At 50.9% G+C, this 27939-nt stretch overlaps 1 protein-coding gene across 1 annotated transcript; it reads right to left on the bottom strand.

The window, feature by feature from the left end:
* Positions 1 to 186: 186 nt before the first annotated feature.
* Positions 187 to 27671, bottom strand: SREBF2 (sterol regulatory element binding transcription factor 2). The gene is made up of 19 exons (XM_062013431.1): positions 27448 to 27671; positions 22207 to 22593; positions 21172 to 21353; positions 19818 to 19958; positions 17658 to 17879; positions 16428 to 16542; positions 16053 to 16234; positions 15115 to 15307; positions 14028 to 14209; positions 13154 to 13427; positions 11598 to 11767; positions 11212 to 11380; positions 10648 to 10768; positions 8399 to 8508; positions 6822 to 6954; positions 6081 to 6249; positions 4260 to 4445; positions 3288 to 3399; positions 187 to 2620 (listed from the first exon to the last, which is right to left on the bottom strand). The coding sequence occupies exons 1-19, from the start codon at positions 27527 to 27529 to the stop codon at positions 2400 to 2402; spliced, it is 3351 nt and encodes a 1116-aa protein (XP_061869415.1). The 5' UTR covers positions 27530 to 27671; the 3' UTR covers positions 187 to 2399.
* Between the last annotated feature and the right edge of the window lie 268 nt (positions 27672 to 27939).

The raw sequence follows: 27939 nt of genomic DNA, 5'->3' as shown, positions 1-27939 counted from the left end.
GACCATCTTTCTTGGCAAGCTGTACAACTAACTCCAGTTTCCAGGTTACGTGGCCAAAGCAGTGACAGCTTCCCACGGCCCTTGTGTGGCTGGATGTCTCTGAAAGGTGTCTCAGGCTCACCTATGCTTGAGAGCAGCTGCCACGTGGGAGGAAGAGGGCTAGGAGAAAGAGGGCAGGGCAGGAGGTGGTGGTAACGTTCATCTTTATTAGGTAACAGATGCTCTAGAGCCCTGGAACAGGGTTTTCAAACAGCAGATATGTCCCCCAGGGAACCTCCCCACCACCAGTTGCATCTTGTATCACAAAGCATCCCTCCTCTTGAATTCCACGTGGATAAATAAAAACTTTCTTCACATAATCCGTTAAAACAATTTCCTCCCACCCACGGACAAAAAAGTTACAGTATATACACACACACACACATAAAAAAGGTTGTAAGGACAGGTGGGCAGCAAATTTATCAATGGTGTAGAAAAAACAGGGCAGAGTCCTCGCTCCGGAGGGGAGAGAAGCACCAGCAGTGCTATGACCTTCTCACAAGTCATGCCATCAGCTACAGGGGCTTCTACCCAGCAGCTTCCCAGCCCACTCCCTACAGCCCATCTCCCAGCACTCGGCCCACTGTTAGTGACAAAGTGAAGCCTCCTTCAGCATCTCCCTTCTCCCAAAAGTCCTGCTTCCTCTCAATAAAGCACAAAACTTCCCCTGTGTCGGATGCAGATCCGGGGAAATGCGACATCACTCGAGGGGCTGCCACAGGAAAGGAGTTTCTGCATTTTAGGAAAACCCCACAACCAGGAAGATGGTGCGAGAGCCACTTAAGAGGAAAAGAAGTGGGGGGGGATGTGATCCACCTCCAAAACCAGGGACACTTGGGCTGGGCGATCAAAACGTGCCCCGAGCTCAAAGCTCTTCTGCACACTTAGGATACTTGCTCAAAGTGGCTGCCACCAGAGCATCCCCTACACTGACCGAAGACAGGCAAGAGCAGCTTTATCCCCACCAAAGGACGAGCTCTCCTCCAACTGCCCACACAGGGAAGCAAGGGATATCCCCCTCAGCTTGGCAGTGGGGTGAGAAGCACATGCTGCAGCCACTGCAGCTGGGCACCCACCAGCTACTCCCCAAAGAGGGGGGAACCAGCCATGCCCACCTGCCAGAGGCTGCTTTCCACATCTGCACGTCTGAGATGGCAACTGCTTTGCACTTCTTTGGAGAGATGCAACAGGAAAGGCAGAGAGAAAGGAGGGCAAACCATTCCCTCCCCATCCCCAACCCACCTCCCCGTCTTCTCTTGGAAAACCACAGTCAATCCAACACCTGTGAGTCAGAGCGCTCTGACCAGCGCCGGTAACAGAGCTGGGAGACCCACACCCTGGAGCAGGACCTCCTCAGGAGCTGTCGAGCAGTTGGAGAAGCGAAAGATAAACACCTGAAGACAAAGTTCCAGGACTGGGAGCTGAGTAAAATCTAAAAAGAAGTGATTCTAAAAATCGTTTCTGCATCAATGGAAAGGCACCAGAGCAGCGTTCACCCTTCATGCCGAGCGCAGGGTGCTGCATGTCCACCTCTGCCGCCATCTAGCACTAGACGACCAGGGACGCCGCCAGGTGCCTTCTAAGAGCTGTAGGCTGCCACAAAGCCAGCTCCTTGCCAAAAAACCAGAGGCAGCTATCACAGGAAGGAGACGCACAAAGTGGAGAGGAAGGGAAATCTGCTGCATTGTTTCCTACAGGGTTTTGTTTTTTTTCTGTAAAGCCACAAACACTCCTATAAAAAAACCTGTATAAAAAAGGTAGAGAAATTTGCCAGGCAGTACTGGCCCCAAGTGATACTCCCAGAGCACCTCTAAACTGGGGAGGGATGGGGTGAGGGGCTTCAGTTTCCTGATACGCAGCTCAAGGAAAGCTGGCGCCTTCCCCCTCTCTCTCCAGAACAGCCCCAGACCCCAGCGGCCCCGTGGGGCAAGGCTTGAGCAGAACCTCTGCCCTCCCCAAAGGTTTCTTTCCACAGAGGTGTTTGGGAAGGGAACAAAGATGCCCCTGAGGACAGAAACAGCATGTGCCTCTTCTCTATGCCTTGGGCTCGTGAGCTTCTCCCCTCAACAGGGATGGGGAAGGGGAGGGGCTCTGGGTTGGGGCAGCACTTCCCAACAGCCCCAGGCACAGTCGCAAAAACAACGACAGATTCCTGCTGTAGCGCCTGAGAACAAGCAAGGGGGCTAATAAAGCTAAACCTGCGGGGCAAGGTAAAGAAACAAACCAACCACAAACCCAAACCAAACCCCTCCCTCCCCCAGCCCATCGCCATCCCACCAGCACAGCCCTAGCCTAGCACTGTGGGGTTTGTTTAAGCTCCAGAAGGGAAGTCCAGGCTGGGGTTCGGCCCCAGACCGGTGTTAGGAGGCGGCGAGGGCCGTGCCCCCGCTCAGCTTGACGATCATCTGCTGGCAGTCGTTACAGGAGCGCTTGTCCCCCACCTTCTCCAGCGTGCGGGCGGCCTCGGCCAGCAGGACTGCTCGCTGGCCCGGCGAGGAGAGGAAGGAAAGGGGCAGGTGGCGGCAGGCCAACAGGATGGCTGTGGCTCGCTCTCGCTGGCCTGGCAGGGTGTCCAGCTCACCTACGCATAAAGAGGAGAGGGAAAGCTCACGATGAAGCTAAAGCTACCACCTGCATGACAAAATCCCCGCAACGTGGGCACTGGCATCACAGAGTGGGGCATCTCTGTCTGGCACCTCCCGGCTGTGCAGAGAGTGAGGGGCACCCTGCGGACCACCAAGCTGCTCCCTTAAGCTCACAGAGGTGGAGTTGGGTAGGGACTGGCAATTCCATCTTCTACAGAGCCAGCTCCCTTCCACGTTGCTTCCCAGGGCTCATCCCAGCACCAGCACACAGATCTGCCCCTTAAACTCTCGAAGGACTTAAAAACCAGCAGCACATCTCCTGACTCCTCCCTTTAGCATGGCCAGCCTCTGCCTTCACACTGACCACCCCAAACACCAGCCAGACAAGTTTTGTGCATGCATGGCTGTAAGAAGGTAAATGTCCGCCAGCCTGTTGGCCAACACCTCCAGCTCAGGGCTGGCAGCTCACTTTAGCTGGCTTGTAGAGAGCGTGGCAGAAGCATCATCATGTGCCACAGGCTGACAGGAGCTCGTTATCTCGAGCCTCAGGCATGGGGAAGATGCTACAAGCTGCAGTCATGCCACCTTTGACCTTGTCCGAGTGCCACCCCGTCCCTCCCAGCCCCACAGGCAGCAGCCAGCTGCCTGGGCCCCAGGACAGACCTTGTTTGCTGCTCTGGGGTGTGCGTCGCCTCAGGCTGTGCTCCAGAAGCTGGTGGGTGCGGGTAGGGCTGGCACCCGCCATCAGGCGCACCGTAGCCTCATGCAGGAAGACCTGGAAGGGAAGGCAGGATAAGGGGGGGTGTGAGAAGTGGCTGGCATGGGGGTGACGCTGCAGCTGAACTCGTGTCATCCCTCCGTTGACACATTTCAAGAGCGGAGCACTGACACCTTGACAGCAACAGAGACCCATTTCCCTGTTCCTCCCTGATGTTCCCACCTGTCTCTGGGGAATTTGCAGGTCAGGGCAACTGTGAAGAGGTGGGGGGGAAAAAGAGCTTTTGACACGTAACTGTGAGTGGCCTGGAAAGGGGGAGGAATGAGAGCAGGGAACGAGGCAGCAAATGGGAGAACACACCTTGGCACTAGGTGGGCATCTCACCCCAGGCTGCTAGTGCAGCACTGAACTTAGAAATCCAGTTTGGACAGTACCAGAACAACTCTCCAAGTATTTGATCACATTTTCCTCTACAGAGGCTTAGCACTAGATGAATAGAAAAGGGTAGTGGGAGGGAACCTCCAGAGAAGCAGCTGGTGCTCTACAGGTGCAGAAGGCATCTGACCCTCCAGCTACCTGCAGAGGCCAAGGAAGCCTGTCCCTGGAGAGATTGATCCAGTCTGAAGCCACTTAATGGGATAGGATGCCATGGTTTGAGCTTAGAAACACAGACGTGCCAATGGTTTTCTTGGCAGAAACTAAGGCACTAAAACCTCCCCACACTCATCAGACTCCCAAGAGAGTCCACTCGCCACCCACCAAACGTGGAGGCTGCTGGTAGCAGATCATCCCACCCCAGGTGTCCAAATCGCTCAAACCCCATGCACACCCCACGTTCCCAAGGGCTGCAGCTTCCCTGTCAACCCCCTGCAAGGAAGAGTTGGAGCCAAGGTGGGGGTGAGGAGGGAGGCGGTCACCTTGCGGTAGGCGGGCCGGAAGCCGTGGGCCAGCTTGCGCAGGCTGCCGAGGTCCCGCTGGAAGCCCGTCAGCTCGGGGGCCGAGGCGTGGTACGTCTCACCCAGCGTCTGGCTGGCGTTCGCCTGCTTCTGCCACAGGCTGGTGCGGAGAGAGAGCAGCAAGTCACAGGCGAGCAGCTGGATCATCTGCAAGAGCCAGGAGGCCCGGACACACACGCTGATTAACACAACCCGTCAAGGCAGGTAACGGGCCGTTTGCTACGCGGCCGCCGACGCGGCCCACACAAGGGCAGCCGCTGCACCTCCCGCCCACCTCGGGTGCTGCCGGCCCTCTCAGACAACTCGCCCCACCACGAGGCACCCAAGGGAGCGAGACATTGCCTTTTGCCCAAGAGGCAACTCTGGGGCCTGGCGCTGAGACTAAGGAACACAGGCCAGGCTGTGCCCAAGGAGCAGATGTTACCCTCTGGGAGGGCCAACAAGACTGACTCCAACCCCACCCCAGACAAGATGTGCCAAGGGGATACTGCTCCATTGAATCATAGAATTGTTTGGTTGGAAAAGACCTGTAAGATCGAGTCCACCCCCCCACACACACTACCAAGCCCAACACTGAACCATGTCCCTCAGCACTTCAGCTACACAGCTTTTAAACATCGCCAGGGATGGGGACTCCACCACCTCCCTGGGCAGCCTGGGCCAGTGTCTGACAACCTCCTCAGTGACAAAGTTCTTCCTAATCTCCAATCTAAACCTCCCCTGGCACAACTTGAGCCCATTTTCTCTTGTCCTATCACTCACCACTTGGGAGACCAACCCCACCTTCACCACAACCTCCTTTCAGGTATCTGTTGAGAGTGATCATTTTCTCCCCTCAGCCTCCTTTTCTCCAGGCTAAATACTCCCAGCTCCCTCAGCTGCTCCTCGTCAGATCTGTGCTTCAGACCCTTCAGCAGCTTCGTTGACCATGTCTGGATGTGCCTCAGCAACATCTCTGCTTTCTGCAAAGGCTTTGCTGCCCAAATGTGACACTAAGTAGTGGGAAACAGCAAAGACAGCCTTGCTATCTCCAGAGGGGAGGGGGGGAAAGAGGCATTCTTGCCACAGTCCCTTTCCCCACGCGCTGCTGCCCTGCGGTACCGCACGCTGGCCTGGTTGTTCTCCGGGGACTCTACCTGCGCTGCCGAAGCGGAGAGTGCTTCTGTACTGCACTGCAGAAACATTGCACAGTCACTGCCACAACATGCAATGCAACTACAATGCACTACAGCTGCCACCCAGGAGCGACAGAAGGGACCAGAGCTCTGTCCCATATACCATGAAGGGCAGCTCCAGCTTTAGGTAATTCTGGAAAGAAGAGAAACAAGCCCCACACACGCTCAGGAATAGCAGGGCACAGTCCCACTTTTGCTGTAGAGGGTTCAAATGTTTGTGAGTGCTGCCTGAAACAGAGCAGGCTTGACTTAATGAGGTCGTGGTTTACAGGTATCAGCAACTTCATTTGGAGGATGGAGATTTAATTTGGTCCACAGAAAGCATCTAAGTGGTCAAAGCACACCAGAGAGGGGTGATAGCTACTGGCAAGAGAGGAGCGAGAGCTCAGATGGCTGAGACCATGCCTGGGGAAATAATGATGTACGTGCAGCTCTGCTCCTTCATACAGCAGAGGCAGAAAGATGTCAATGCCCTTTGCAAGGAAAGGGAGGAAGTTTCCCCTCTACTCCTGTGAGACACAAGATGGAGAATGCAGATACACCCGTGGTAAGATCAACCTTACAACCAAGAGAAACTACGTGTTATCCCAGGGCTTATAGCTCTTACGTTGCTGAGGACAGTGCTGGAGATGCCACTGCTCATGTTGAGGCTGTTCCATAAGTGACTGCTGGCTCTCTCACAGTGACCCAAGGAGCTCTGCTGTCCATCTGCCTTTCCAGACAGTGAAGTCTGCATGGCTTTACACACGTAGAAGGTGGCTTTCACCAGGGCATTCCTGAAAGGGAAAGAGAGCGTTGCTTTCAAGCAATACTATTTCATGCTCCCACACTACCAAGCAGCACCATGCCATGCTCAGCCCCAGGACCTGAGCTCAGGCCACAGCTTTTACCTTTCCATCTCTTAAGAGCAGAGATATTGTTATTTATCAGACAGAAAAAAGATGGAAGTTGCTTCTCAACTACACAGACTGCATAGAGGGACGGAAAGAAGCTGGCAAAGATGCTTTAGTGAAAAAGAACCAAGATAGTGACACCAGTCTTTCAGTTAGCAGACGATCTCTGTTGTTTGATTTTGGAAGGTGGAAGGCTGTGCCGTTAAACAAAGCCAAAAGACATCCCCTGAAGAAGCAATTCTGACACTTTCAGCTCACAGCTCTGCCATCAGTCTGCAAGCTTGACCTACACGTGAACCGCTGAGCGCTTTCCCACTTTGTGTTATCGTGTGCCAGAGCGCAAGAGGAGCGAGACTCTGGATTACAGGGAGGGCAGGCCCGCAGGAGAACATTAGGAGAAGAGCCACACCCCTATTTAGGAGAAGAGGTTTGAAGGGTGCACAAGGCCTACTCACTCTGACATCTCCAGGGATTTCGGCATGCGCTCCACTTCCGCAAAATGGGACCTGACAGCTGCATCGTCCCCTCTGAGCCAGCTGATCGCCATGGCCACTGCTGCCGACCACCACCTGCACACCACATCGGGGCCTGCGGGACAGAACCAGAAGCTACAGCCCCAGAGAGGACACCCAGTCCCTCCTGCCACGGAGGAGCAGGCAGGCCTCATGTGCTCTCGTCAGCGCCTTCCACTGAGATTGACGCCAACAGGCCCAAACCAACCCCATGGGAAGGTGGCCACATGGGGAAATGCCGGAGTGCACTGCAGGGACATGGGAGGAGCTTGCCAGCAGGCAAACACCTTACATCTACCTGCAAACAGAGTTTTGGATGCCACATTTGCATCTTGTCAACATATAACTTACCCTGTCTACTTGTCTAGAAATCTGTTGACTTCCTTTCCAGCAAAGATCTCCACTCACCACCCTAAAATAATCACTCCACTTGCATCTGCTCTGCCCTGGCACTAAGCACCATCAAGCCAGTAAATCAGGTTCCCTATATACTTTCCTCCATTATTTAACAACCTCTCACAGAATCACAGAATCCTAACGGTTGGGAGGGACCTCGAAAGATCATGTAGTCCAACTCCCCCTGCCAGAGCAGGACCACCTAGAGTAGGTCACACAGGAACTCATCCAGGAGGGTTTTGAATGTCTCCAGAGAAAGAGACTCCACGATCCACCTGGTCCCAAAGCCTACTTAGGGCCACAGGACATATGCTCTGCTACTCTGACCTGCTTTTAAAACTCATTACAATATTAACCCAAATATATACTCCTCTTTATACTAAAAACAACAGTCTCTAGAAAAGGATATCTAGTTTTCCTTCTACATTTGCTCTGCACCTTGTAGATACAGCACAGTTACTGTGTCTAAAGCTCCAGCAGCATCCCAGTGAGTTGCCAGCTGCTGTCTGTACCAGCAGCAAGCCAGAGAAATACTCCAGCAGCCTGGTAACAGCCAAGTCCAGATGAGCACACAGCTCAGCAGGGCTCTACCACTCCCGGTGTATATTTAATGGGACAACAGGGAACCTAACCAAGCACCTCCAAACACATGCCCAGAGCTTGCAGGTCTCTGGAGACTGAGGAATATACATGACAGTTGCTGTGAAAGTGAAGCCAACCTGTATTTGGTCCAATAGGCAACTAAGTGAGGAAAAAACACCCCAAACCTTCATGTATCTGAACTGCAACACTGCTGTGCTGATTTATACACTACACTCTTCCTCTCGCTGCGTAGTGCCAGGAGCAAGCTCTTGGGTGAAGAATGTGCCCAGTAATACAAACAACAGCAGCTGCACCTGGGCACCCAGCATCACACCACACAGCCCAATTTAGGAGCCTTCCCAACCACCTTCCTTCCAGTCTGAGCTGCCATCTCACACTGCGGTGTGCTGCTCAGCAATCAGGGCTCGCTCCAAGGACTGCATTTCTCCTTGCCTAGAGCATGAGAGGTGGTGGGGAGAGAAGGAACGTGGCTTACTGGTAGTTCCCACAAGCCAGGGAGAGGTCGGTTCTTCTGGACTTACCCAGGGCAGACTTGAGTACAGAATTGCTGGCAAATGGTGGGGCTCCACTTCCCATCGAGTCCAAGAAAGAGTTGAGCAATTTGAGGTACTCCATGGCACTGGAGAACTCACTGAAATGAGAAGCAAGGCAGAACTTTGCTATGCTGTCAAACAGGAGATACCAGAGCCCAAAGGCATCTCTCATCACTTGAGGCATTTTCAAGCAACGTTGACCCATTAACCTGGCGGAAAGTTCAAGCTCTGCAAGTTAACACAACACTGATGGGCTTAAGAGACCTCCCTAAACAGGGCTATTCAGTGAGGAATAGCCTTACTTCTCCTCTTGCAAGGAGACAGGTACAGAAGTGGAGTTGACCTCAGCCCTCTCACCTCAACTACAGAGATGCTGGAACTTACTGTAGGCTGTGTGTCACAGGCATTTGCTCTCCAGTTCAAGGAGAGGGGACCGAGTTGTATTTAAGTCCTTGAAAAAAGTAGTACCACTCTCATGGAAAGGGACTAAGAAGCAGATTAAGACATGATCACTCTCTACAACTACCTGAAAGGAGGTTGTAGTGAGGTGAGAGTCGCTCATCTTCTCCCGAGTAATGAATGACAGGACAAGGGGAAACAGGCTCAGGTTGCACCTGGAGAGACTTAGACTGGAGATTGGGAATGTTTTCACCCAGAGGGTTGTTAAGCATTGGAACAGGCTGCCCAGGGAGGTGGTGGAGTCCCCATCTCTGGAGATATTGTAAAGCCATGTAGATGAGGTGCTGAGGGACATGGGTTAGTGGTGGGCTTGGCAGTGTGAGGTGAGTGGTAGGACTTGGTGATCTTAGAGGTCTTTTCCAGCTGAAATGTATGTAATACATACTTAAGAGTGAGAAAAAAAATCTACATTAGCATTTAAGTCAGCACCCCAAATTCTACAAATACTACACAGAAGCCACCAGCTTCCCCTCTGGCAACCCAAATCTGCTGACAAGACCTGATGTGTGTGACAAGGCAATTACAGCTCCTTTTCAATCACTGCCTCCAACACAGCCTGAACTACATTTCTGTAAGTGACTCCTTGCATATATGCAAATATGAATGCAAGTGACAACGCATTCACTGTATGGGTCAGGGAAAGTAGCACATGTGGCAATGATCTAACTTTCTGAGACATGCAACAGAGGAAGATCTTGAGCTCCTGACCCTAGAGAGGGATAAAAAGGCTCGCCGGTCCTTCACGTGAGAGGACAGGACTCCTGCAAGTATCCTGACAATCCACCTCACCTACACAAATCCTGCTTCCTTCTCTCATCATCAACAGCAGCCTCTGATCACAAGCATTTGTATTGTGCAAACAATGAGATGGAACTACTGCACGTTCTCTGCATTGATGCTAGAAAACAGACATGAGATTGTGTAGGGAGAATATTGCACATTTAGCCATTTTTTTTCCCCAGAAACAGAACCTGGGTTAATTACAATGGGTTAACCTTCCCCATTGTTTGAGGCTTTTACCCACACTTTTTGGGGACAGGATCTTTGCAGAGCTCATTATAAATTTAGCCAGTGTTTGCCTGGCATCAGCATACCTGGAGATCAGCCAGGAACAGTGCAAGATTGCTGGCAAAGGCTGAGGCTCTGCTTCTCACAGAGTCCAGGAAACAGCTGAACATGGTTCAGTACAAAAAGCCACCCTGTTCCCACATTTTGAACCCTTTCATTTGGTACCTGAGCTTAGAGGTAATGTCAATTTCAGCCAACACCATCTCTCCCCTTCTTGTCACAGGTCAACTTGACTTTTCACTGCTAGTAAACGTGACACTTAAGAGAACACTCATGCATACGGCAGCGACCCGGTGGGGTCACTCTCTGACATCCCAGACCTTCATGCTTGCACGGCCCTGGACACTGGTTCCAGTCTACAGAAGTGGTAGGTGAACACTAATTTTAGTGCTCCTAAACATTACACTTTCTCACAGCAGAGAAATGGAACAGAGTTGGATGGTCATCCATCTAACCCAGGAATCAAGAAGTCCCATACCAGTCAACACCACAAACTCTCAGGTTCACCTTGGACTTCAGAGGCTTTAATAGGAAGAGGCTGAGCTCACCCTTCTAATAAGCTGTGGTGATCACACTTGCATTATCAGTTCAAGTCTTTAACGAAGATGAATTACCCAATCTGCCCCAGAGCGCTCAGTGAACGGTTATGAGCTCTGCCTCAGAGCCTGCAGCTGCAGCCAGCAGTTCCTCAGAGCAACCCCCAAACTTACCAGGGCTCCTCCTCCTCTTGCCCTGCTGCCTCTCTGCTGGTCTGAGGCTTCACAAGTGAATCCACCGCTCGCTCTAGCAGGTTCTCACAAAACGCCTGATGAACTTGTGCAATGGGATCCGCTACAGAGGAAGACCAAAAACCCAAACCACTTCACTTTGTATACAGCAACAGTTACCTCCTGACACAACCAAAACAAAGAAACAGAAAGCAGAAGCAAGAGGAAGAGACGTAGAGGGAAATTCTTCAGGAACTAACGCAAAGATTTCTAAAGACTAAGTTTTCAGGGCCTTTTTAACCCTTTAATCCACTTGCAAAGCTGCAGCCCTTGGTCAAACAGCCCTCTGGTACTTCAGCCACTCGGTGAAATGCTGCTCTGGTGGAGAATAAATCTTGACCACCTCAAAATCACCCCCTAGACATTCAGGGCCACATCCACAAAGACACAAGTAGGATGACACAGTGCAGTACACAAAGGGAAGATAAGGCAACTCCTGCAGGCTGAGGAGACCTACCTTGGCTCCCCAGCCCCCCTCGCCCACAAAGACCCCAAGCAGGTTCTCACCAGGGTTCCTTTGGGTGCAGTACAGGCTCTCCTTCGCAGCAGACTTCACCGTCCAGCTTCGCTCCACAAAAAACTTCTGTCCCAGGGGGTGGCACAGCCAACGCAAGGAGTCAGGGATGGCACTCCGCTCCGAGCTGCACAGGCTTTGGGCCTGGCTTAGAAAGTAGCTCTGGTGAAAGGAGGGGCCAAGATTGAGAGAACAGCATCCAAGGTAAGAGGTACATCACCGAGGACAAAGGTTGTATCATAATTACAGTTTGTATCGTAATTGCAGGCCATATTGTAATTGCAGTGCTAGCAGACGCCCTGAGCTAAGGCAATGCCTGCTTGGAGGCCTTCCTAGAGCTCTGCTTGGAGGTGTGGTGGGAGAGGAGATGACAACTCACCGCCAGGAAGCCAAGCTTGCCCCCACAGCGGGTTTTCAAGCCAACGGCGGCTGTCAGGTGGATTTCTGCCATAGTGCTGGGCGGGATCTTCTCTTCTGCACACTCGGCCAGATTCACAGCACACAGGGCCATGTGCAAGCCCGAGTAAGCCGAGCTGGAGGGAAGTTTACCTGCACCAGGAGGGAAAAGAAAAGCATTAACTTCTAATGCAGTAGTATCAGCTACTGAATACTACAGTGATTTGCAGGGCTACTGTCCTACAGAGACAATGAGAACCTGTTGACATGAGAAGGTTACAACATCACATGCCTACTTCGCATTCAGGCAACAGAACAACCGTAACCAGGTCTTTCCTCCACAAATACCAAGGCTGATATTTACAGCTTGACTTCTGCAAGAATGCACTGTATAGCTAAACCAGTTGGGATAAGAATCACTGACAAATCTTGCCTCACTATGTCCACCACTATCTCCAAACTGAACTCCTTTGCAGCTCACACCTGTACCTACACAGACAAGTACTTATCCCTGGTGGTGTGGCTGCAATTCACAGAGCAAGATTAGGCAGAAGGAAGTTTAGCCTGGGTTTCTGATATGCTCGGAGCCTATTAACACTGTGAATTGCTTTGCCAAGGAAACTGCCAAAACGATTCACAAGGAACACTCAAGCGCTTCCTTAATGCACGTGCACACACACAGGTTTTCAAAGCATATCAACACCAACTGGCAATCAGAGCTCTATACAGCTTGAGAAATCTAAATTCTTCCAGCAACTAACCCCAGTCCTTGCTTCCACACCATGTTCCCAAGTGATAGGTATAAAACAAGCCCTTGACAGCAGCAAAAAGTGACCGGGCTCAATCAACTGCAGCTTGGAAAAAAATCCGAGCCATCCCCACAGACTCATTTTTAATTAGACTGTATTTTTAATTAGATAAGAATATACTATCTTCTGCTGGCAAAAATATTCTATTTTTTTAAAGTTTTGGAGGGATCTTATTGATATTTACAAATATCTAAAGGGTGGGTGTCAGGAGGTTAGGGCATCCCTTTTTTCAATGGTATCTAGCAACAGGACAAGGGGCAATGGGATGAAGTTGGGACACAAAAAGTTCCATTTAAACATAAGAAAAAACTATTTCACTGTGAGAGTGATGGAGACTTGGCACAGGCTGCCCAGGAAGGGTGTGGAGTATCCTTCCTTGGAGGTCTTCAAGATCTACTTGGACATGTTCCTATGAGACCTGATCTAGGTGACCCTGCAGGGGAGTTAGACTGGATGATCTCTAAAGGTCCTTTCCAATCCCTAACATTCTACGATTCTCAGGAACACGTAACCTGAGACACTGATGTTGCTTCAGCCATTCTTTCAGCTCTTCTATTGCATAAGTCTGTCGTGGTTTAGTCAATGGCTCCTGAAATCTGTCACGCTACTTTCCTACAGCAGCCCTCCCAGAGGAGGGAGGCCATAGTGCTCTCCCTGCATCCCCACGATCAGCTCTGAATCTCCTCGATGGGCAAAACCAGGACAGCTGCTCTACCAGCTCCGCTCCTACCTGTAATGTGGAGCTGATGGAGTTTGTGATAGGCCAAAGCCGCATCCCGAGCGCTGGTCTTGGCCTCGTCCTCAGAGCCTGCGGTGGCCTCCCGCGCCCGCCACTGGTGAGAAGTCCTCTTCAGCAGCCATCTCACCAGTGCCAGCTTCTGCAGGCTGTAGCGGATCACGTTCCAGGACAGGCTGCAGGCCAAGTCCAGGCGGGAAGCCGGCAGCGCCCGGCCGAGGACCGACAGGCAGGTCTGCAGGTTTGATGCGGCTGCGGCAAAATCCCCCTGCAAATCACAGCACAAAAGGGTCAGCGACTGTCACAGAGACGCTGTGGGACCTCCCTGGCGCAGGGAGCGAGACAAACTGATGCACAAGCAAGATCTTTAGCTGAGGGAAGTCAACGTAGCCCTGGTAAACACAAAGGCAATTTACACCAGCTTCAAATCTGGCCCTACACGTGGCTGTGATCCCGCACCGCCCGTGGCGTTAGGTGGAAGGAACTTCCTGCCTTCCCAAACAACGTGGAAGTTTCAAGGTCAACTTATCAAAAGCCAGCAATGGAGAAGACTTCCAAGAGGCTGGAGGACAGCAGACAGACACAGGTGAGACCAGATTCTGAACAAAACCCAAGACCTTGCTGCCAAAGAAGGCTACAAGATGCGGCAGAGAGGAACAAGGACAGAAGACAGGAGCCTCTTCCAACGCTGACGTCCACGCCTCACTAATATAGATTGAGGTGAGGACAGCAATCTGTTCAAAACAGCCTAGTGCCAGCTTCTGGGAAATCAGACTCACTGGAGGAATATCATACTCTAGCAAGCGCTGAGCCACCGCCTCACTAGGCCACATTTACTCCCAGCCCCTCCGAGACAAGCCAACTTTACCCGTGCAAGATCCAGGTCCGCTTGCTTGCGGTGCCTCCAGAACGTGACCGATGACCTCGAGTGCAGCCGAGTCACTGGCTCTCCGTGCACAAGCAGCTTTATGAACACGCTCAGCACAATCACTCCATTCACGAGCCACAGGATCAGCGTGGGCATCATCCAGCCAAACCAACCACCTGCATCTGCAATGGACATCCCGAAAGGAAAGTTTTAGAAGTTAATCTGGCCGCCGACAGGATGAGCACAGACCCAGAAGGACGTCTTGCTACGCTTGCCACGTGTTGTATCAGCTCATGCAAAGACTGCATTTTTATCAGCAAACACCTGTATCAACAGCTCTTCATCCAAACCCCAAGCCACAACATTCCCAAACAAATAAAAACAGTTATTTTCACAACAGACATTTATAAAAAAGTGAGGAAGCAACTAGTTTTCCCACAGCACCTTGTATTCTGGTTTTTCTACCAGGTACACCCACAGGTACTGAATACTTCAGCCTCATTTCCTGGTTTTAAGTTTCTGAAGCAACAGCAAGGAAGTATATTTACCAGTCAGGGAAATGCCAGCATACCTACAGAATTCCCTGCCCTCCCCTATGCTCCTATACTCTAAATGAGTAACGTCGTGGGATAAACGCATTCAGCAAGCTCAGCTGCAAGACCCCATAAGCAAGAGTGTTTCTGCAGTAATTCCTCACCTATTACTTTATTATTACTTCACATCAATCAGTCAGTTACTTCAAGAACAAACATAATGTGAACAGGTCTATCCCAAGAGCCCAGGGTGCCCCCTCTACCTCACCATGCTGAGTAACAGCTGGTTTTGTGCAAGAAGAACGCTGGATGTGGATGCAAACTGGAACTGTGTTCAAGCCCTCTCAGCTGGTTCTGCTCCTATGCCCAGCCCTGCAGTTGCTGCCCCTCCCCAGCCATTAAGCAAAGGTCATGGGACTCCCTGAACACACAAAACCATCCTACCAAATCACATGGACAGCCCACCTCGTGACCTGCTGCCCTCACAGCTGGTCTTCAGGGAAACCATGTAAGCTTGGCCACTTTCCCTAGTCCAAACTACTGCAGCTGGTTACCTGACTCAATGGTCAGCACGTTCCTGCCAGAGCCGTGGCGCACCAGGCTGTCGGACTCTGGGGTTCCTCGGGCGTCCAGGAGGGATGTCAGAGGATTGAAGGAAAGGCAAAGGAACGTGAGAGCACAGAGGAGGATTCGAGAGCGATCCACCATACCAAGGGCCACAGGAGGTGAGTCAGGCTCATCTTTAACCTTCAAAGGAATAGGAACAAGGAGAAAAGGAAAGGGAGAAAAAAACCATGTTTGCTATTCCATAGAACTAAAACATGCCAAGGGAGGGGTAGGGAAGGAAGGGAAACAGAATACACTTTAAAAAGTTGCTTTTAAGATCAGCAAGAACTCTGGTGGAGTTTTCCCTAGCTTAGTAAGATAAGGCTGAAGTATTTGAGTACCTCCACCTTCCTATTGCTCCCAATTCAGTTATCATTAACTGGATCCCTGGTTTAGGCCAGGATTAACCTTTGCTGCCCTGTCCCAGAAGACTCACCTGTTCTGTGATAGCCACAAAACTAATCTGTCAGCTGAAGACAGCTAACAGCTTTCTGTTATCGTGGTTGCTTACTGTCTCATTAACCACAGCTGATGCCACCACCCAGTTCCACGTTTTCCCTCTTTACTCACTGGACACATACATCCCCAGAAAGCCTTCGGGACTCTTTAGGTCACAAACACGCACTTTGAGTTCACAGAGACACCACAGGGGCTGAAGGCTAAGTACAGGCTTTCTAGCTGCTAAGGTATGGCTCAGATAGTACAGCTCAGGAAGCAAGTCTCAAATCACTTACAAAAGGATAAAACACACCCATGCACCTTCCTCCTCTTTACAAAGGATCTCTGAGCCCTACAGATCTACTTGCAGACACCTGCTGGCTCCACTCTGGCCCTCATGCATCCACGAAGCACGTGCCTTGAATTTGACAAGCAAAGTCACAAATACCTTTGCATCATCAAGGAGTGGGCTTCCTGGCTCTGAATCAATGGAATAGGGAGAGAAGCCAGCCTGGGATCCCGAGTCAGAGGCTGGAGGAGACATCAGCAGCACATTCTGGTTGAAGTCATCTATCTTCAAATCCACATCGTTGTCAACCAGACTGCTTAGGTCAATGCCCTTCAACAGCTCTGCAAAAATCAAGAGTACATTATATACAAATTCCTCAATCCCACGTGCTGCCAGTGTTGCCAGGTTGGCCCTGTCACCTGGACTAACACTGGCCACCACCGATGCAACCTCTGTCGGGGATAAGAAACTGCACAAGACACCCTGTGCTCGTGTTGCCTGACCCCTCCTTCCCACGCAGCCTCCACAACTTACTGTTTTTTTGGTTAGCCAGCTTCAGAACCATATTCTCCTGCCTCAGTTTATGGTTGGCCTGCTGCAGGTATTTAATGTAATCAATGGCTTTTCTCAGGACTCCCGACTTGTGCATCTGCAAGGAACGGAGATATACAGGAAGCAGTTTATATGAAGAGTGACAAAGTGTCACCTCTGCTTGTAGGGATACCACAAGCCTTTGGATTGTGTGGTGATGTAAAGAAAAGGGTGTAAAGGACCACTCAGCAGCTGCAAAGAAACAGTGGGGCACACTCTGGGCAAAGTCTCAGAAAGACAGGTAAAGACTAGGGTCTCTCTAAGATCTTATAAAATTAGCACAATGGAGTGACATCCAAATTACAGTAGAGCTCACATTCCAGGCTTCAGACAGAAACAGTCCTTTGAAAGTAGCGTAGTTTCAAAATGAAGTGGCTATCTTCTGGGATGGAACAAGCTGTTGCTTGTTAACCATCACTCATTGTTGGAGATAAGTGGTTCTCTCCTCGCCTCACCCCCTTGGCCATCCCCACGAAAACATTTGTTTCCAGCTGCGGCTGACAAGTTCAGCTTGTAAACACAAGCCTGAAGTACTATGAAGCCACTTCACATTACCAATGTTATTACAACATAAGCTTCCAGTTCTACTCAGCAATAAAGGTGACTCCACTAGCGCATGTATTTGTGCAGAGGCCATACAAGGTATCAAGGACACTACTCCCTGCTCTGCCAGCATGAACAGGACAATCCTGAAAACATGGTGTGAGAAAGCTTCTAATATTTGAGCAAGCAGTAGGAGTTTTTACAACTCAATATCTAAAGGAAACAAATTGGGAACCTCTGTAAACCCTTGTCCCTACTGCAGCCACACAGAAAAGTAAACTTAAATTAAGCAACCCCTGGTCTGGCAGAGTTATCAAAACATCCAGTTCGATACTCTACCTACAGGGCTTATTTAGGTTACGCCTATCAAAAGAACAAATGCACAAGGTACAGCTTATTTGGAAGAAACAGTACACTAGCATAGTAAGATAAACATTTTACAGGTGACCCTTCCTGAATGCAATCCTCAAAGCTTTCCATCACACAAGTGGTTCTCACCAGTCTTATCCCAGTGCACATGTGCATACTGCTAACAGCTGAGTGTACCCAGCTGCTCCATTTGGTAGAGCAAAGAGCACCTGAAGACAAAGTATTCATGACACCAGATTTGCTCTTAGTCCACATCTTTACCTTGGCATCTGTCCCCATGACAAGGTCCTTCAGCTCAATGATCTTGTCATTTATGGACGACCGGTAACGCTTTTCAATGATGTTGTGAGTTGTTCTCCTCTCTCCTTCTTTAGGTGCTTCTGGTTGCTTGACACCCCCAGGGACCTGTTTGATAGGCACCTTTTCTTGTCCCACCATCACTGGCATTGTGGTCAAAATGGTCCCATTGCTCCCAACAAGGGTCTACAAAGACCATGCGTAACAAGTCATCAGCCGATGTAGATAAAGTTTAATGGAAAAAGAAGTAAACAAAAGAAGAATGAGGAAAAGTTTGTACAGCTCAGAAAAGAAGACATGTGCCAATTTATTCCCATCTTCCTGAGCTGGCAGGAACATTGGTATGGCAGCACAAGAAAAATCTGCCACTCTGCCTCCCACACTGGTCACTGTGGAGAGCAAGAACATCTTTTGTTCTCCAAAAGCATCACCACTCTTCTGTCAATGCCATGCTCTCTTCCTTCACTAAAAAGAGAAAGGGACTGTGGCTCCCTCCTTACTCCTACAATCCTTACATGCCAAGGGTCCAAATCCACCTTTTCTGTCCACAAATAAAGTCATCAACCAGCAACAAGACAACGCCACTTCCAAATCGCTAACAGCAATGTTAGAAAGGACCCAACTACAGAAAAAAAACAGACCTTGGCTTCAGCAATGCAGATGATTTGAGTTGGATTTAATGGGGAAAAAAAAGAAGAGCCACAACTTTACTAAAATGCCTTAAGATGAGGAATCGAGGCACTGGTGTGAAAAGCTCAAACTTGCACATCTAGGTGTAAGACAGATGATATATGCCAAACTGAAGCAGCACACACTGTGTGAAACATGACGATGAGTCCCACCAGAGGAGTTGTACAGAGGGGCCTATCATAGAATTGTTTTCGTCAGTAAAGACCTCTAAAGGTCATCGAGTCCAACCACTAATCTCACACTGCCAAGCCCACCAATCACCCATCTCACTCAGCATCTCATCTATGTGGCTTTTAAACAGCTACAGGGATGGAGACTCTACCACCGCCACAGCTGCAGTAAGGAAAGTTTAGTCTGCCTAACCCAGACTGAGAAGGGTACATGCGCTCTCTACAGCACACCAAGGATCAGGGAAGTGGTTACACAGAGGAAGAGTTATTTCTGTCACAAGATGGAACAACATAAAAGAGAATAAACTACCCGTGAGCAACCTCAAGAACAATCTTCACTCTGAAATAAGCTTCCAATTGGGATATTAGAAATTAATTTTGTTACATTTCAAGCTGGAACATGACAAATAAGTGAACTGAAGCTCTACAGTTTTCCTTGGCTAATTTCCACGTGTTCAAACTGCTTTACAGATCGTATCTCTGACAGTCACGGCTGCATAAGCCTCACCTCTATGTGAAAACGTCACCTAAAATCAAGCTGGTTAATTGAAGATTTCAGGTTGGCTGAAACAAGCCTACTGTCCTACACAAAAGAAGTCAAAACTTAAATCTGGACTTGCAAGTTTATCTCCCTTGGTAAACACTGGAACAGAGATATCTGTTCAGAATGTACAAGACCGCAACAAATGCTTCTCGGTGTTGATAAGAAGTGGAGGCCATGAAGCAGAGCTGCCATCTCCAATGATTATACCAAATCCTTGCTTCAAACACCCTCTGAGAAGTAGCTTTACTAGTTTTCACCCTCTGAGAAGTAGCTTAACTAGTTTTCACAATCAATGTGTGAAAAGTATCGTGTGTCCCTAGTTTGGCGCAGACAGCATTAGACACAACTGAAGGGAGCAAGAAAGTTCTGCAGGTGTTCCGAGTGAGGTAGCTTTCAAGTATCTTCCAGGGGTTAAAAAAATGGATGGAATATTTAGGTCATGTTCCTCTCCTTGTAATACCAGAGAAAGATAAACAGAAACGTGCCCTTGGCCTTTGCTTACTGGCCATGGGAAGCTGCCAAAAAAGCTACAATCTGTGTGTTTAGCCTTGGCAGAAAAATGGTATTACTCACCCTAGACTTGTCTAGGGCAGCCCTCAAAATCCCTCCCGTTTGCACCACTGCAGATTACAGAAGCCCAAATTTCTTCCTTGCATTAAGAGGAAAGGGTATCAGTGAGGAGAGAGACAGAGAGAAGGAAGAACAACATCTATTGGGTACCTGGAGAGCTGTGGTCTGAATGGGAGCAGTGAGCGCTGTCAGCGCTGGGTTCTGCACCGCGGCCATAACAGGATTACCATCTGCTTTCAGCGTTGTCAGGACAAGGGAGTCCGTTTTTATGATCTGAGGTTGGACCAGAACCTAGGGTGGAAAGAGTGAGGGGTGAAGGGGAGAGCAGGCATATACTTCTCAGCTGCTTTCAGTAGCCAGAGGTGATGACACAGCTGTAACTTTACATCTCAGTGGATGGCAAAAGAACACAATGGGTATCTCTGTCCCCTTGCACACTGCATCACCTGGATGGGTTTTGTGGGCTCCCAGTGCAAACTCTGGCCATGACACAGTTCAAATAGCCCTGGAGGGAGGGGAGCAGAGGAATCACCAGGACATTGGTTTTCAAATCAGTCACCAGGAGTATTTAAGTATGTAGTAAGTATTCAAGTAAATAAGTATGTTAAAACCACAAAAAAGCTGATGGAAAAGCTCCCTGCCCCTCTCCAATTATACCCATAATTAGCTGTCTACATTAACTGGTTGATTACTCAGTCTAACACAAGGATGGCCTGCTTCAGCAAGTACCTGCAGTTAGCTTTCCCTCCCTCCAACTTCACTGAAAGGAATCTATATCAAGAACATCAAACAGATCAAAACCAACTGCAGGTTATTTTGCCATAACACAGTTTGCTCTTATTTTTCAAGTACCTTGTCAGCTCTCAAATGCAGAAAGCACTACAGGTGGCACAGTACAAGTGAACGAGAGCAGCTCTGCCTTATTGGAAATGCATCCTAGCCATAAACATTTTCACCTCACACAAAGACACACAAGACTTTTTCACTCCTATGTATGTTTTAAACTCAAAAAAGAAAATCACATGGCACCGTAGCAGCAAAAAGATCAAATAAACTGTGGCAGAAGATTGGGAAGAAAATATTCCAGTGTCAGCTGATCCTTGATCCACATGATAGAGGTGGTAAATTTGCAAAGAAAGAGGCAAAAGTCAAAGGCTGTTCAAGTAAGGTTTCCAATCTGGTTTGGTAGCACCAAAAATCCATTTTAGACTGAGTTTAGCCATGTAGGCATCTTAGTGAAAATGGCTTCTGAACATGGCCCACTACTTGAATTCACGTCACAGCTCACAACAGAGACTCTCACGCAAGACCAGCACAAAGCAACATGCTTCTGGAACACAGGTTGGCTACATACACCTCTCACCCATCAAAATGTTTGTGCAAAAGCAATCCTAGCCAGGACCACTACAAGCTTTGCCACCTTTCCTCCGGCAATCCAGGACACCAGACCCGCAGAAGCAACTTCTTCTGCTGGGTCCCTGCATGGCTCTGCATTTTTACTCACTGGAACTTGCTGGACCTGTGGTGCAGCAACCGTCTGGACCGTGGCTGGTGTTAAGGTCTGGATGGTGCCGTTGGCTGCCTGCGTTAGCACTCGCTGGGCCTGCACGGTCTGCACTTGCTGCTGGATGGTCACCGGCTGAACCTGTGAGGACGTCACCAGGCTCTGCACCTGAGGCTGGAGAACTGAAAAGCAGAAGAGATGTCAGGAACAGTCCAGAGACAAAAATCCCTGTTCCGAAGCCTGCAAACACTCCTGGCTTCACTCCTCTTCTTCCCAGAGCTTCTCAGTAGGCAGCGTTCATCTAACACATCCCACACTTTGGGAAGCTTCCAGCTCCTTTGGTGCCTCCTGCAAGAGGATGCTGCACTGAGAGCGGCAGCCTCGCAGGAGGCACAGAGCATTGAAAACCCTTTGGTCTGCTAGCATAGGACCCCTTCCTTCAGGGACCTTACGCAGCACAGCTAAGCTAGCACTTGCCCACTCCCACTGGTCTTGGCGGGCCCTAGGAGCCTGTCTGTCTTGTCAAGAATCAACACCTGCTGAAGAAGATAGAGACAACTGCCATGCACCAAGGAACCGTTATAACAACATCCCTACAAGGTTGCCTCTCAATGCACGGACTGCGCTCGAGAGTTTGGTACTTAAAAAGTGCCACCAAGCCAGATTGTCACATGGGACAGGCTGGAGCTTCGAGACTGGATCTGCCTTCTGCACCCATCAGTGGGAAGACACAGTTTGTCAGACATTTTTTTAGATGTACTTTTCTCGAGCCTCCCAACAGCCATAGGAGGGAAGGCTGTAACAGAGGAGAGCAGCAAGACAACAAACATCACCAGAAAAGACTGAAGATCTCATTTAGGACAGCTTCCCATGCTCCCCCAACTCCAAAGCCACGTAGGCAGGAGAACAGACATCCCACGGGCAGCACAGCAACTAAAGGACGGTCAAGCTCGTCGTGGCCAAGGATGATTCTGGAGACTGAAACTGTGTTCAGTGCATCAGGCAGGCCCACAGCCCCAACGCCTTAAATGTTACCTTGGAAACTCGTGGCCGCGTTCTGATAGATCACAGGCTGTTGGATAATCCTGGTCTGGGGAGCAGAGCTGAAGGTGGGTGTAATCATCACGGCCTGCTGCTGGAGCTGAGGCTGGAGCGGGGGCCGGGGCTGGAGGAGAGGGGCCGAGCGCGGCGGGGCTGGGGTTGCTGCCTGCGGCGCTTTGGCCGGCAGGCTCTGGAGCTGGGGGGAGGCGGGGGCCGGCGGGAAGGGCTGCAGCTGCACTTGGCTGTACGGCCGCTGCGCCGGCGGCTCCAGGCTCCCACCGCTGCTCCCGCCGCTGCCACTGCCCTGGAAGGTGCTGCACAAGTGATCCGAAAACAGGTCTGGAAAGTCTCCCGCCTGGTTACTGACGAACTGCAGCATCTCTGTCAAACAGAAGAAAGTGCGGTCAATGCCATCTTCTTGCCCATACACTTTGACACCTGCCGTTACATCTTTTTGGAGCGTTCTTCTTACGAGGAAAGGCTGCAGGAACTGGGGCTGTTCAGCCTGGAGAAGACTGAGGGAGAAACCTCATCAACACTTAAGTACCTAAAGGGTGGATGTCAGGAGGATGGGGCGGCACTTTTCTGTAGTGCTCAGTTACAGGATAACGAGTAACAGATATAAGCTGGAAAACAAAAGTTCCACTTAAACATAAGGGAAAACTCCTTTGGTGTTCAGGTGAGGGAGCCCTGGCACAGGCTGCCCAGGAAGGGTCTGGAGTCTCCTGCTCTGGAGGTTTCCAAACCCGCCTGCACACGTTCCTGTGTGACCTGATCAAAGCGAACCTGCTTTAACAGGGGGTGGACTGGATGATGTCTAGAGGTCCCTTCCAACCCCTGCCATTCTATGAGTCTATGATTACATGAGGACTCAAACGACGATGTGTGTGCACACAAGGAGCTCTGGGTCCTTGAAAACCTACAAAGAACATACCACTCCGATCTAACATCTCCAGAGAGGTGTCCAGCAGACAGGCATCACTGACGCTGTTCATGGGGAAAGGCAAGACTCTCCTACAACACTTTCCTAGACTGTGCCTGGATCCTCTAGCCTGGGACTTAAAGCCATCTGCCATGTATCTGAGATATGAGAGTCTCATTCCATCACTGCTCCAGCCCAAACCTTGCAGAAGGAAAAAAACAAGGATCTCTGCAATTCCAGCACTAATCCTTCTCCCACACAACTTTCAGGGTGCTTTCAAGACCTGCCTCCCTCCTTCCCCACTGAGTATCTGGAAAACGGAGAAATGGGATAAGAATTTATCTTAGCTTTGTTTTACTTTCAAGCATATCAGAAATCTGGGGAAAAACACCAAAGGAGACAGCACTTTAAGGAACTGCAGCAGGAGAAATCCACCCAAGTGTTTAAACCACCAGAATATCTTTTATTTTTTTCACTGCTTTTTTGCCTAATTATCCCCTGACTGCAATCACTGCACAGCAGTTTCTCTCTACCCCACCTTCTCCAGGATTTTATCAGCCCACATCAAGAGGCTGCTACTGCAATGCTATAGCTCTCCCCCACAAGAGAAAAAAAACCCTCACTGTTCATTAGCGAAGCTTCCTCCTCCCTCCATCTAATCCAGTGTAATCCAATAATGCACCCTAAGCTACCTGAATGCTTCCCCTGATCTGCGATGCGTGTTGGCAGTCGCATGAGGAGTCAAACAACCTTCCAATGATAGGACATGGGACAATGGGTATAAACTGGAACACAAAAGGTTCCAAAGAAACACAAGGAACAACTTATTCACTGTGAGGGTTATGGAGCACTGGCACAGGCTGCCCAGATGGGTTGTGGAGTCTCCTCTCTGGAGACACTCAAAACCCACCTGGACAAGTTCCTGTGTGACCTACTCTAGGAGCTCCTGCTCAGGCAGGTGGTTGGACTAGATGATCTTTTGAGGTCCCTTCCAACCCTTAAGATTGTGTGATTCCCCACCCCAGGATGTGCCCATGGCTCCTCCACAGCTTTCTCAAAGTGCCATTTTGGTTTGGGTTTGTTGTCGGGTGGGTTGTGGTTTTTTTCTGTAAGTAGGAAAAGAGGGAGAGAACCCATAAACATAGCAGAGAGCTTATAACCAAGTAATAAATTCAGGTCCAGAAAGCAGGAAATAGGTTTCTGCTTTATCAGACCAAAAACACAGCAAAGGGCTCCTTACACCAGCAGCTTTCTCATCCACAAACCCAAAGGATGATGCTCCTGTGGTTTATGAAGGGGGTTGGAAGAAGCAAATGTCTCACTAAATGCTTCTGTGGAAACTGTCCCAGAGCTCATTTGCTTCTCCAAAATGCCACCCACGTGTTATCCAATTCACTTGTCCTGATGCTCCTGAGACAGAACAAAGGGATCACCGTCCAAACTCGCTCCTTCTACTAATGTTGCGCCATATTTCTGTGACATTGCTCTTCTTCCCTTCAGACAGCAACCCCTCCACAGCCTTACACATGTTCCAGCACCAACCACAACTCTTCAGAACTTGAGCCTGTTGGAGCGTGGTAGATATGCTCCTCCTGACCTGCTGATAACCTGTTGATAAGTAAGTGGGGATGGATGGTTCCCCCAGCACAGAGCAGTGGTCATCCTCAGGGCCCAACAGGACCAAAATGGGGACTCCACTTTTAACTGGACCAATGAAAGATGTTTATGTATTATTTTTATGCAATGCCTCAGTAAACTTTCACAAGACATTAAACAGCCCTCCTTGCTCTGGTAAAGATGAATGCTTCTGCGTAACATGGACATCAAGCAGCTTTCCACCTTCCAATCAACTGTGGCTAAGGCTATCCCAAATAACTCCTAACATGATAAACTTGAGAATCCCAACCACGTACTTCTCAAACTCATTCTTGGATGGCACTGCTATTTTGTTATCAGACAGCACTACAGCAAGTGAGGAATAAACGTTAAGTCTGACAAGATTTGCCCTGGAAGAGTAAATTCCTGCCTAAGAGCCAAATTTCAAGTCCTGTGTTTTAAAGAACGTTGTGTTCAACACAGCAGATTTAAGATCTTACTGAACAAACCACTCTCGCTCTCACAAGTTAAAATCACATCTGTATCTCACACAAAAAGTCTAAAGACTAGTTTGAAAGAATCAGATCGCCAGAGGATGAAACCCACCGCTTCTGAAGCGCCCAAGAGCTTTCCCAGTCGTAACACAAGAAAAATGAAGAGCAGGAAAACCAGCAACATCCAAAACGCCTCCAGCGATACAGAGGACCGGGGAAGCACCCACGTGAGGCGTTAGAGAGCTCGGCTGCTTTCGGAGGACAGCTCTGGGTGACAAACCTGCCGTCAACTGGATCACCCACACACACTGCACTGAAGAGTTCTCAGCCCCTAACACGGAGTGAGGTGGTACTGCAGGAAACAAACTATCTAAGCCCAGCCCACTGCTGAAAAATGTCAACAAGGTACTGTGAAACCGAGCCCACCAAGAGCTTCAGCTGCCTTCATTAGCTCAGTGCCCAAAGACCTGGCAGATGGACCAGGGCTGGGCTTTAGCTGCTTCTCCCAGGCCATGGCTGAGCCTGCACAGAGGCTGCTGTCCCTCACGCTCCTGTGACACTGTGCTTTGAGAAACGGAAAGCACTGCAGATCCCAGCCTTGACAGATAGAACTCCACCTCTACGACCAACCCAGACCTCACTCTCTGGAGCCGGCAGAAGAGTTTGTGCCAGGGCAGGAGGCAGAGCTGGAGGCCTTCGTGTCAGTGCCAGGACCCCCTGGCCTAGAGCACAACCATTAAGTGCTGACATCCCAGAGCAGTCGGCACACCCGCCAGACCAGCATCAGTCCTCCTCCACAGCCAAAAGTTAAAAGCCGTGGAGGAGGCAGCAAGGGTCCCTCAGCCCTGAAGGGGAGAGGAACGCCAAGACCTGCCAAGGAGACGGCTTAAAACCCAAAAGCAAAACCCTTGCAAAATTTCAAGCCCTGGGATTAAGCCACAGTGGAGCACAAAAAGGAAACAACCCAGCAGGCTGTACCTCCCCCCACACCCCGCCAGGAAAATCCACTCCAGGAGCCAGGGAGGAAGGTGAAGCTCATTTTCCTGAGTTACTCATTACTCTGAATCACACCTCCCCAGGCACGCCGTGGTTCAGAGCCAGCTCCGGGTTTATCAGAACTCGACTCTGTTTCCCGTATGGCTCCCGAGAAGTCGTTACGTGGTGCTTAAACCAGAGCAAACACCACCTTCGCTTTGCACCGCCAACTTCACGAGTGCTTCTCTCACTACGTTTAGCAAAGGGGTAGAAAAAGGAAAAAGGGTATAAATGTTGCCCCTAGCTACACTGCAAACCAGTCCCAATTAGACATTTAAAAGCACTGGTTCCATTTTCTGTCCCAGCTGCTCAAGGAAGATGCTTCAGACATCGCCCCCACCCAAAGCACAGCTCTGTTTACAGGGGTCACAGCTGAGCTGAGCCCGGCCCCTGGCTCCAGCCTACAACAGAGCTCCTTGAGAAATCACATTTTTCACGGGTTTTCAGCAGCTAAATAAGGTGTCACACGCAAGCACTTCCTTTTTGCTGCATTTTGGTGGATAATAGGGATTTTCTCCTGGCGCTAAGCTCCAGCATCAATAAGATGAAGTTTCAGGATGATATTGGGGAGGGGGAAGAGGAAAAATAAGCAGTTACACCTGTTTGAGCAGAGGAAGGTGAGGAGGCACAGCCCTCTCCCACAGGCACGAGTGACAACACAGGTCCAGCAATCACGGGGAACCCCAGGCAGGGCCGTTTGAGGCAGGAGGGCAGAGGCGAGGGAATCACTTCTTCCGAGCCCCTGCCGTGCCGCGGTGGCCACGGGTGGGGGAAAGGGCTTGGCGGCTGCAGGGGTCGGGGACTCCCACGCTGTCTGCCTCGAAAGCCCTCGGAGTGGGTCAGCCCCATCAGCCTCGTTCAAAAGCGCTTCCCGGGAAGGAGGATGCGGGCCGTGAGCTGCTGGCGCCACGCGGGGGAGTGACACGCGTGGCCGCTCGCCAGGCCGGGCGCGCCCCGAGCGCCGCGCCGGGACCCACCCGCGACGGGGACAAGAGCGGAGCAGGGGGGGAATCTGCGTGGGCCGCGCCGGTGCGGACACCCTGCGCTCCCACTCCCCGCTCCGCACGGGCAGCAAGCCCCGCGCCATCCCCCCGCAGCCAGCACCCACCCGCATAAAGGGGATGGGGTGCGTGGGTGGGGAGCCCGCGCGCCACCCCCTCCCCGCTCCCTCCTTTTCACGGCACCCACCGTCGATGTCCCCCAGGGTGAGCTCGTCTCCCAGCTCGGTCAGGGTCTCCATGTTCTCCGCGCCCAGCTCGCCGCCCTCCATCGCGCCGGGCCCCGCGGCGGCCGGGCGCACCGGCGCATCCACCGCCGCCGCTGCCGTCCGGGGAGGGGGGGGGGGGCTCTCAAGCGGAGGCTACCGCTGCCTCCCGCCGCCGACCCCGCGCCATCTTGTCCCGCCCCGTTCCCGGCCCCGTCCCGTCCGAGCCGGCGGCCCCGCCTCCACCTGCCCGGCGCCCCGGCAGCGCGCCGCGCGCCGCCCGCGGCTTGTTGTCAATGAGACCAGGTCGCCGCCGGCCAATGGGCGTCCGCGGCGGCGCGTGGTGTGATGGCGCGTCACCGATCAGCAGCTCTCGTTAGCATGGCCCGGACACGCCCCCCTCGTTAGCACTGCCCGATGGAGGGGAGCGCGGCCCCCGCGCGGCGCGGCGCGGCGCACACGCGTGGGAGGGAGGG

Source organism: Colius striatus, chromosome 1 (genome assembly GCF_028858725.1).
Source record: "Colius striatus isolate bColStr4 chromosome 1, bColStr4.1.hap1, whole genome shotgun sequence".
Lineage (NCBI taxonomy): Eukaryota > Metazoa > Chordata > Aves > Coliiformes > Coliidae > Colius > Colius striatus.
This window is presented reverse-complemented; position numbering and strand designations above follow the sequence as displayed.

Coding starts and splice junctions, on each gene's coding strand:
- SREBF2 (XM_062013431.1), bottom strand. CDS start 27,529: ATGGAGGGCGGCGAGCTGGGCGCGGAGAACATGGAGACCCTGACCGAG. Junction 16,543..17,657: donor TCATGGGGACAGATGCCAAG/GTAAAGATGTGG, acceptor CGTTCCTTGCAG/ATGCACAAGTCGGGAGTCCT. Junction 11,768..13,153: donor CCATCAGCTCCACATTACAG/GTAGGAGCGGAG, acceptor CTCCTGGTGCAG/GTAAACTTCCCTCCAGCTCG.